Genomic DNA, 10,578 nt, shown 5'->3' on the forward strand with positions numbered 1-10,578 from the left:
TTGGGCCACTCTGCTTATCTCAGGGTGTCCCAGCACCTCACCACCCATATAAAATCTCTCCCCGAATATAACCAAAGCATGCATAACAACGGTCAGATTCCCTTCTCTAGTTCAACTAGCACAGGGATGTCCAACCAGTCGATCACGATCTACCGGCCGATCGTTCCTGGTCAACTTTGGGTCTGACTCCCCAATAAAAGCTGTTAATCCAATGGGTAGATCACTGCCAGTGTTTTTATAGTGGGAGTAGATTGCAGTCTCTTGGAAGTTGGACATCCCTGAACTAGCACCTCATACTAAACTGGGGAGAAACACAGCTGTCACCTGAGTAATACTGAATCCAGCAGTATTCCCAAGCACCTCTCATACAGTCCCATGCAAGGAAGGTAGGTCACGCAATCAGCTCTGAATTAGCTGTTCCGCTGAACAAAAGTATCTCTGCATCAACTCAATTCAGTTTCCATTGAGCAATGTAGATCTTGCTTCTGAGTAGACATGCACAGGATCAAGCATTAGTCATTATGCAACAGTTTTCAGGAAAAATTAAATGATGAAGGGACAATAAACCTGAAACACATCAAAAACTGTACTAGAGAAATGCTGTTTGTAGGAAGAGCTCAGTCCTATGCTTGCTAATTAACACTATCAACAAATTAGATGATTAGCAAATGCATTAGAAATCAACAGAGGAAATGGATAAAAGGTTCTGGTCTGCTCTTAAACATGGCATTACAAACTGCCTTGGTGGAGTTTTTTTCTCCTCATACCTTTGGGAATTATTATGATTATTTATAAAACTTATTAGAATGTGACCTGAATTAGGCCAAAACAATACCTGGCCTAGTTTTATCCGTTTTTGTTTTCAGCACAGGGCAGGAAACAGGGATTTCTTGGAATGGGAGAGAGGGGAGCCTCCTGAATCTACCTCTGACAAATGTTACAATGTTGGCAGATGAGGATTTCTTTCAATCCCCCTACAGGGAGATGTAGATCAGGCATCCCCAAACTTCGGCCCTCCAGATGTTTTGGGCTACAATTCCCATCTTCCCCAACCACTGGTCCTGTTAGCTAGGGATCATGGGAGTTGTAGGCCAAAACATCTGGAGAGCTGCAGTTTGGGGATGCCCGATGTAGATGGAAGTGCAACCTACAGCCTACTTAGACATCTTTACAACCAAAGGCAGAATAACAGCCTACTCCCCTCCTTGCCACACTACAGGAAGCTGCATCCCCAGCCCTTTGCCTTGACTGTCAATTTCACCCAAGAGCTAATGTGTGATCTGCAGTTCCCCTGCTTTCCAAGTCTCCTGTCTCAATGACACAAAAGCAGGTTTGGGCCCCGAGAACCCTTCCCTCCCTTCATTTCCTTTGAGCTACTTCTGGAAAGCAGTATGCATGTTCAAGCCTGTCTTTGCATGTTGTGTGTGTGTTACACACAACTTCCACATCTCAGTGATGTCAGCGGCAAAATTGCCTGTTGATTTTAGCAGCTTGTGAGCTTATTGATTCGTTTCTCTTGTATCCAGCTCCAACTCAGATCAACTTGCATCTGGTTGCCAGGGCACTCTCCCACCCCAGCGGCTTACAAAGCTAGACCTGTTCAGTTTTCAACAGTGGAATTGAGGTGATGCTTTCAGACCATCGTCTGCATTGTCTGGTTTCATGGGTTGCTCACCTGCTTTAGGTAACAAAATGTAAGTCTCAGCCACGTGATTGGCCCAGTGGTTGCAGCAGTATGGTCATTCTTCGCCCCCTTTTGACCTTTGACTATGAAGTCTAGAATAAACATAAAATATTAGCTCTGTGTGTGCACTCTAATTTACAGCAAGGGCAATCTGTTTTAACTGTCCTGCTGCACAGAATTTCCCTGTCCCCCAATCACAGAGAAGCGTGCCCTCTTCTGGATGGATGGTATCACAGCATTTGACATCTTTATTTCAACTGCATTTGTTTTTGTCTTTGCTTTGTGGTTTATGGGCCATTAAATTAATAAAACACTTAAAAATTTAGGGAAAGAATATAGTATCAAATAATGGAAGAATGATGAATAAATCATAAAGTGATATGATATAGCTTTTCTGATATAACGGAAAAATGAATTTAAAATGCAGTGGGTTGGCTTCAGATTGAATTCACCATGCCTAACAGAGCTGGTGCAAGCTGACTTCCTCACTCTCTGGTTCCCACAACAGCCTTCCTAGCACCTAGCATTGTTCCACCAAGGCTTGGGGAGCCCGCTGAATGGGGCCGGCTGTTGTGCAGATAGGAGGGCTGAGGGGACGGGTCACACACAAAAAAAGCTGAGTGGAAGCTCCTTCTATGAGCAGAACGCCCATCACATAAGTTTCCTCTGCCCCATTTGAGGGGAGGCACCCTCCCCCCTCAGCCCCCTCTGCCACATCTCAGCCCACTCAACAAGGACCTTTGGTGGAGCATTATGGAGCACTGGAAGGTTGCCATGGGGCACTCAGCTTCAACCAGCTCTCGCACACATGGCTTAACTCTGTGTCCAACTCATTGTTTGAACTAAGCTTAACTTTCATGTAAAGATAAATTCCAGCACAGATCACCTTATAGCCTTTCATGGCTATAAAGCCAAACAGTTTGCTTAAAATACCGAGTCTGTGGGGGGGGGGGGAATGATATAATAGCTTTAACCACTTATAAAAGCAGTTTAATATGCCACGATACTTTCTAAAGCCAGAATTCTGTCCCGTTTCTCTCACTGCAGCCTGAGTATGTGGCCAGGTGTTCTTGAGGAAAAGCCGTCTTCCTTGCACCATGTTTAGGGATAAAGCAATGATTGCATGTCATCATATGCAATCCCATCCAGGTTTTCCAGAATTTCTGATATCGTCAACACACTTGCAATGTCTCCCTATAGCATATTTTTAAAGTTTTATCTGTTTCCTTATTTTTGTTCATGTTTCTTGCTGTGCACTGCCCCAAAATCTCATACAATAAAAGATGGTCAAGAGGGGTGTGGGGGAGTGTACACACATGGCTCCCTCTAACAGCACTCTCTTGCTCTGAGTGACAAGGACTATGCGGCCAAAATGGGGCCACTGAGAAAGAAGTGGGAGATTATGTGGGAAAATCCGGAAGTCGGCAGAAGTTGCGGCGCTCATCTCACTCTATAGGCTGAGGGAGCCGGCGTTTGTCCGCACAAGGTTTTTCCGGGACATGCGGCCAGCATGACTAAGCTGCTTCTGGTGAACCAGAGCAGCGCACGGAAACACCGTTTACTTTCCCACCAGAACGCTACCTATTTATCTACTTGCACTTTGACATGCTTTTGAACTGCTACCGGTAGGTGGGCAGGAGCTCCCGTTGTGGGCATGCAAATCGGATTCGAACCGCCAACCTTCTGATCAGCAAGCCCTAGACTCAGTGGTTTAGACCACAGCGCCACCCACGTCCCTAAAAGCAAACCCACCGGGGCTTATAAACAGTCTCATGAGGATTGAGCATGCTCAGTAGCCAAGGTATATTGAGTGTCGTGGGCTGGGGTGGGGAGAAAGAATGAAGTATGCATAATTAAAGCAGGTTTAATTTTTGCTTTATCTTGACTCTTTTGTTGCAGGTCCCACCTTTTCTCTACATATAACCGCGGGGTCATCCGCGACCTGTTCACACGTCATAGCTGCCAAGTTACCCCTTTTTTACAGGGATTTTCCCTTATGCTGAATAGGCTTCCTCGCGAGAAAAGGGAAAACTTGGCAGCTATGTCACACGTGTAGATAATGAGACTTACAAGCGTGAATGGTCTATTCAGGCGGGCTCCTTTCGTAAGCATGGACTCCCTTGGATCATCCCCGGACCAGGATCTTGCAGCGGTATACGCTGCTCTGCAAAGCGTCCCCCTAACGAAGCCGCGTTCAGACGACGCTGCTGAATGACTAATAATATAACGGGGGGTGGGTTCTGTCTTTCTTTCGCCCTGCCGCGGAGGGAAGGGATCCCGCAGCAGCTGCCAAGCCGAGGAGGGAGCCTCCAGAGTGACGTGGCCAGGAGAGCACACGAAAGTCGACGACACATAGGGGTCTCCTGGGCATGCGCAGTGAGGGAGGAGAAATATTGGGGAGGGGGCGATGCTCGGACGTCTCACGCCAACGAAGCTCGTATGGAGCCGTCCAGGCTCAGGTTCTTCCACACCGGCTGGCTGCTGGCTGGGAATTCACTGGAATCAGTAAAAATGGGTGATCGTCCCGTCCCGTCCCCCCAAATCACGCGCCCCTTAAGATCAGGATTGTGCTGGGGAAGGGGGTGAAATCCAGCATCACAGAGAGAATAATGAAGGGAAGATGCTTAGAAAAGGGGAGACCACCCTGCTCATAATCTACTTCCCCACCAAGGCAGGGGTTGCCTTTGTAGTCGCATGGGGAGGTGGGTAACGGATGCGGCGGCTTGCGCTGCCTCTGCCCGGCTCGCAGCAGCCTCCGCCTCCGCCTCCCGCCCAGGCTGTGAATGCCGAGGATTTCCCTCCCGTGGCAGGGATTCCTCCTCAGCCGCGGCCCCCGCTCACGGAGGGGGCGGAGGGGGAGGTGGGCTGGGCTGGGCTGCTGATTCCGCGTCTCTCTGCAGCACTAGCCTAATTCCAGCACAGGAGCGACTCCCGAGCTCCGAGCTCCGAGCCGAGTCTCCGAGGACTGCGGGGGAAGCACTTGCAGAGGCGGCCGCGCAGGCTCAGTGAGATCTCACTGCGTCTCAGGTTCTCTCGTTGGGAAGATGCCAAGAAAAGCGGGCGGGGGAGGGAAGCGGGAGAGAGAGAGAGCCAAAAGAAAAAACCCGAAAGCCTGGGAAGCATCAGGGGCTTCTCCTTGGCACCGAGGAATCCCTGGGCTGCCTGCGCTGGGGAATGGGGCGAATCCCACCTGCTGCTGCCAAGCAGCCTATTTTGCAGTGCCAGCCAGCTGTGAAGGAAACGCTCGGTCGCAGCTGGCCCTGGGCGCCAGGGGGCAGCCCTGAGCCGCCTGCTTTGCAACTCCCCGAGATTCCCCTGCATTTCGCATCATCAGGAAATTCCCTTTGACGAGATGCCTCTGCAGCCTTCTGCAGTGTGCTCGCCCGGGGTGCTTGGCACAGGCACAATCTCTACTTTCTGATTCCCTCCAACCTCCCGCCCCCAAACCAGCAAAGCAGATTACAAGGGTAGGCCAGGCTGGACTGAGCGCCAGGGTCGGCCTGGAGGAACAAAAGGCACCCCTAAAACTGGCCCCAGAGGAAACAGTTATTTAGCTCGCTGAATATATGCAAATAGCTGAGCGAAGGCCTTGCAGCTTCAAGTTGGTGAAAACGAATCCTTGCATTCGCCATAGAAATGGGGGGGGGGGGGGAGCAAGACCAAAATAAATTGAAGTGGCTCGACCACTTCTCTAAAAGGTCAGTTGGGGAAATCAACGCCTGAGGTGAGAATGGGCGCGTGCGAAGTGTCTCTGGCAAGCTGCCATCCCGAGCAAGAAGGAGGTGCAGCAATGCTACGTACGTGGTCTCAGTGCCTCCGCCATGTAGCGCTTATCCGCACAGGGCAGGCTGTCAGCAACAGCAGCCTACCCGAAATGTATCGGGAGGAAACACGTGCATGCTACAGCCGTAATGCACTTGTTGTTGTTTAGTCGTTTAGTCGTGTCCGACTCTTCGTGACCCCATGGACCAGAGCATGCCAGGCACTCCTGTCTTCCACTGCCTCCCGCAGTTTGGTCAGACTCATGTTGGTAGCTTCAAGAACACTGTCCAACCATCCTCTGTCCTCCCCTTCTACTTGTGCCCTCCTTGTGCCGTAATGCAATAGGAAAGCATAAAAAGGGAGAAGCCCCAGTTCTTGAAAGCACCTCAAAGAGAATGCCGATCCACCTAAAATGCATATACAAGATCACATCCGTGTGCATATCACTAATTTTGGGGAAATAACTATTGCCCGGTTCCGATTGCACCCAGGTCCTAGCAGTGACTTAGAAACCTAACTTCTTCGCCAATATGCACTTATTGACAAGAAAGGAGGAAAAATCCATCCTTTCACTCTCGCCTGCCCTGATTATCGTTTAAAGCGCGACTAATCCGATTTAGCGGAGTTCTAGAATGCACGCTTCAAATTTGGGAAGTTATTCCCGCAGGAAGTTCGACGGGCGCCCTCTGGCGGCGGGTGCGCTTCTCCGGCGCAGCTTATTGGCTCTGCCCGCTGCACACACTTACCGCCTGCTTTTCATTCTCCCGAGCGCCCCCTGGCGACCAGGAGTCGGGAGGGCTTCTCCTCGGCTCGGACCCTGCTGTTGTGGAGTTGCCGGTAGCGCCGAGCACGCGGCTCCGCAGCGCCTGGCCCCGCAGGGCAGCAGGGAGACCAAGGGCTCCTCCGCGGCTCTCCCAGCTCCTCCCCCCTCCCTTCTCGCCGGTCTCTCCTCGCCTCCCGCCCCTGCCGGAATTGCCATATAAGGAGCAGGAAGGCTCGTGCCGGAACAGAGCCTTTTAAGGGCATGGCCTTATATGGACTCTGCGTCCGGGGGCTTCCGGGGGCCGCGGCAAAGACTGCAGAGCGGGGACCCCGCGGGGGGGCGTCCGAAGGCTCTAGCTACAAGGCCCGTGCCAAGGGACTGGGTCCCCAGGGGCCCAAGCGGCCCAGGCGGGCCGCGGCACTCCTGCCTCGGGCTCGGCCGCAGCCCCCCTTCCCGGCTTCCCCCAGTGTCGGGCTCTGACGCCAGGCGGGGTCCTCGCGCCCGGGCGCCATATAAGGGCTTCCTGCCTTCCATATTTGGACATGTACGTCAGGAAAGAGGCGGTCCGGGGCCGATGAGACCCGATATATAGAGGCTGCTCTGGGGCGGGCGGGGAGCCGAGAGCTTCTAGCGAATCGAGCCAGGGGGAGCCCCAGGCAGGGCGGGCGGGGGAAGGGAACGCAGCGCCTCCCGCAGGCACAGCCAGGGGAAACCCCAGGCCAGCGCCCACCCCGTCGACCCCCACTCCTCTCGTCGCCCCACGGGCTCCGTAGCCCCAGGCCCAGCGCGTTCCCCCTCGCGCCCCCATGGCCGCGGCCAAGGCCGAGATGCAGCTTCTGCCCTCGCTGCAGATGGCCGATCCCTTCGGCTCCTTCCCGCACTCGCCGCCCACCATGGACTCCAACTACCCCAAGCTTGAGGAGATCATGTTGCTCGCCGGAGCCGGCTCGCAGTTCCTCAGCCCCAGCGGCGGCACTGAGAGCGGCGCCGGAGGAGCAGGAGGCAACGGCAGCTTCAACCCCTCGGGCGAAGGCGGAGAGCAGTCTTACGAGCACCTCGCTGCAGGTAGGCAGAGGCGCGTCGCGGGATGGAGGGGAGGGAAGGCAAGGCAGAGAGGCAGCCCCCCACCCCTTCGGGCAGGAGACTCCGCTATCCTGAGCGCGCGCGGGGAGGGAGGGGGATTCTCCGACGTGCGTCACCCGCCCGGGCCAGGTAGCTCTGGAAGCTGGAGCCGCGCCAGGCGCTGCAAGATGTAGCGCTCCATCCTTCCTGAGCCCTGAGGGAAGCGTGGGGGGGAGAGTCCCCATAGTGTGGCCAACTAGGCAAGCGCGATGCCCCGAGATGATCAGCTAGCTGTGGGGTGGCAGCTGTGGCTCCGATGCCTGCTTGCTTGCCTTTGGGGTGGCGATGTACGGAGGAGGCGGCGCTTTGGGGACTTACCTTGGGCCGCTCTTCTCTCGACAGACACTTTCCCCGACATCTCCCTGAGCGGCGACAAGCCCTTGGCGGTGGAGACCAGCTACCCGAGCCAGACCACCCGCCTGCCGCCCATCACGTATACGGGTCGCTTCTCGTTGGAGCCGGCGCCCGGCAGCGGGGGCAGCACCCCTCTGTGGCCCGAGCCTCTCTTCAGCCTGGTCAGCGGCCTGGTGGGCATGGCGACCCCGCCCGCCACCTCCGCAGCGCCGCCGTCGTCGTCCGCCTCGCCGTCCATCCCGTCGTCGTCGTCGTCCGCCTCGCCCAGCCCGGCGCTGAGCTGCTCGGTGCAAGGCAGCGACTCGAGCCCCATCTACTCGGCGGCGCCCACCTTCCCAGCCCCTGGCGGTGCCGACCTCTTCCCGGAGCAGCCCTTCGCCAGCCCGCCGGGGGGCTCGCTGTCGTTCCCGCCTCCAGCTTACCCGACGGGCAAGAGCACCTTTCAACTGCCCATCATCCCGGACTACCTCTTCCCGCCGCCGCAGCAGCAGCAGCCGGGTGGTGACCTAGGCCTGGGCTCGGCGGAGCAGAAGCCTTTCCCGAGCCCGCAGCCGTCGCTGACGCCGCTGTCCACCATCAAAGCCTTTGCCACGCAGAGTAACGGTGGCAGCTCGGCGGCGGAGCCCAAGAGCCTCCCGGGGTCCTACCAGGCGCAGCTGGTCAAGCCGAGCCGCATGCGCAAGTACCCCAACCGGCCCAGCAAGACCCCTCCCCACGAGCGGCCCTACGCATGCCCCGTCGAGTCGTGCGACCGTCGCTTTTCGCGCTCCGACGAGCTGACGCGCCACATCCGCATCCACACGGGCCAGAAGCCCTTCCAGTGCCGCATCTGCATGCGCAACTTCAGCCGCAGCGACCACCTCACCACGCACATCCGCACCCACACGGGAGAGAAGCCCTTCGCCTGCGACATCTGCGGGCGCAAGTTCGCGCGCAGCGATGAGCGCAAGCGCCACACCAAGATCCACCTGCGCCAGAAGGACAAGAAGGCCGCCGACAAGGGACACGCAGCTGCCGTCACGGCCGCCCCGACGGCACCTTCCGTGGCCGCCTCCCCGCTGGCGCCCTACTCTGCCTCCCCAGCCTCGTACCCATCCCCTGCCTCTGTCACCTCTTACCCCTCGCCGGGGCCGGCCTCCTACTCTCCCCCCGTGACGTCGTATGCTTCTCCCGTGACGTCCTATGCCTCTCCCGTGACTTCATACGCGTCCCCCGTGACGTCTCCCTTTCCCTCCTTCCCCTCGCCTTCGGTGGCCACCAGCTACGCTTCCATGGCCTCGTCCTCCTTCCAGAGCCAGGCGGCGGCCACCCCGTTCCCATCCCCCGGGGGCCTTGGTAGCCCCTTCGGCTCACAAGTGACTTCTGCACTTTCTGACATGGCCTCCACTTTCTCGCCCAGGACAATCGAGATCTGCTGAGAAGAGAAAAGGGGGCGGGGGGGGGCACACAACCACCACCAAGACTTTCGCGACGCCCACCCACCCCGTCTATGGAGGGTGGGGTGCTGATAACGAATCTTCCTCCGGCACTTGGTGGAGGAACAGTGGACTCCCTCACAAGCCAACCCGGTCCCCCAGCTTTCCAGCAGCCGTGGAGTGGGGCTGGGACTTATATATATCAACTTCAACTGCCTGAAGACACAAGCTCCCGGACACCGGAATTCCTCTCCACTTCTGTTCTGCATGGACTAGAGAGGTCTTTTTTTTTCTTCCGCGATGATTTCCCCCCAGCCCGCAATTCATTCCTTAGGGGGGAGCAATGGGACTTTGGAAAAAAATCCATGCATAGACAATGTAATATTGTATTATGTGCCATGGCTTTGCTTTCCTTCTGGGTTCTTGACGTGAACAACCTCTTTGCATATTCATATTGCGTTCTTTGGAGTACGAAGGGCCATCTCTCTCGCGCGCGCTCTTTCTTTTTTGTATAAATGGTAACTTTTCGCTCTTTTCGTGACGAAGAAGCTGTACTGGGTTTTACAACTTGTTTGGGGGGGTAGGGGTGGGGGAGGAAACAAACAAAAAAAGCAGCACTTAAATATGTATTTGAGCATGTCAACAGAGTGTTATGTTCTTTGTAAATATCACCTAGAGGATGAAACACTCTCGCGTGGCGAAAAGTTTTCGTTTGGTTTGATTTGTTGTTTTTCCTTTTGAGAACAAAAAAAAAACACGTCCCAAGTCTTGGTGCCTTGTTGTGAAGCCCTGCTGACGTCATGCAACTCTGTGATTGGATGCTTTGCATCTAGCCTTAAGGTGAAAAAAGGGAAAGTGGGGGGAAGGGGACTCTGAGGCTCGAAAACACACACACACACGAAAAAGGGGAAAGGAGCCGGGAGACAGAATGTAAGCAAAAAAGAAAAACAAAGCAAAACAAAACCCCGAACTTCTCAAAAAGTCTATTTTTGTTACAGAAGTGTAAAAATTTATAAATATATTCAGCAGTTGGAATGTTGTAGTTACCTACTGAGTAGGCGGCAATTTTTTGTATGTTATGAACATGCGGTTCATTATTTTTGTGGTTTTATTTTTGACTTTGTACTTGTGTTTGTTTAAACAAAGGTGACTGTTTGGCTTATAAACACATTGAATGCGCTTTACTGCCAATGGGATATTTGGTGTACAATACCCTCTGGAAAAGTCAATAAAAAATATCGAGAGACCAGCAGTCCAGTTTGCTCCTTCCTTCCTTCCTTCCCTCCCTCCCTGTAGGCTTCCAGGGCTCTGGCCCGGCAGTTCTCCTTTCACTCACCCCAGCTCTAGCCCTTTCCTGTACCTGCAGCCCAGCCCGACGGCTGGGCCTCGTCCCAGGCCGCACGCACCAGCAGGAATCTCTGCCCTCGCGGTGGGAAGGGATCTCTGGGTTTCTCCCTAGGGGGAGAAGAAGGTGCCCA

The 10,578-nt window shown here is 54.8% G+C and overlaps 1 protein-coding gene and 1 long non-coding RNA gene across 2 annotated transcripts; one reads left to right on the plus strand and one right to left on the minus strand.

Annotated features, from left to right (window-relative positions):
- Positions 1 to 351: 351 nt before the first annotated feature.
- Positions 352 to 6,330, minus strand: LOC148686902 (uncharacterized). The gene is made up of 3 exons (XR_015948443.1): positions 6,193 to 6,330; positions 1,676 to 1,776; positions 352 to 485 (listed from the first exon to the last, which is right to left on the minus strand). It is a non-coding gene; the product is annotated as an uncharacterized LOC148686902 (long non-coding RNA).
- Positions 6,331 to 6,820: 490 nt separating this feature from the next.
- Positions 6,821 to 10,352, plus strand: EGR1 (early growth response 1). Its single transcript, XM_035105910.3, has 2 exons — positions 6,821 to 7,274; positions 7,674 to 10,352. Exons 1-2 carry the CDS (start codon positions 7,016 to 7,018, stop codon positions 9,101 to 9,103), a joined length of 1,689 nt encoding a protein of 562 aa, XP_034961801.3. The 5' UTR covers positions 6,821 to 7,015; the 3' UTR covers positions 9,104 to 10,352.
- The last annotated feature ends 226 nt before the right edge of the window (positions 10,353 to 10,578 follow it).

The sequence above is a fragment of the Zootoca vivipara genome, chromosome 2 (assembly GCF_965207765.1).
Source record: "Zootoca vivipara chromosome 2, rZooViv2.hap1.1, whole genome shotgun sequence".
Taxonomy (NCBI): domain Eukaryota; kingdom Metazoa; phylum Chordata; class Lepidosauria; order Squamata; family Lacertidae; genus Zootoca; species Zootoca vivipara.

Coding starts and splice junctions, on each gene's coding strand:
- EGR1 (XM_035105910.3), top strand. CDS start 7,016: ATGGCCGCGGCCAAGGCCGAGATGCAGCTTCTGCCCTCGCTGCAGATG. Junction 7,275..7,673: donor TTACGAGCACCTCGCTGCAG/GTAGGCAGAGGC, acceptor TTCTCTCGACAG/ACACTTTCCCCGACATCTCC.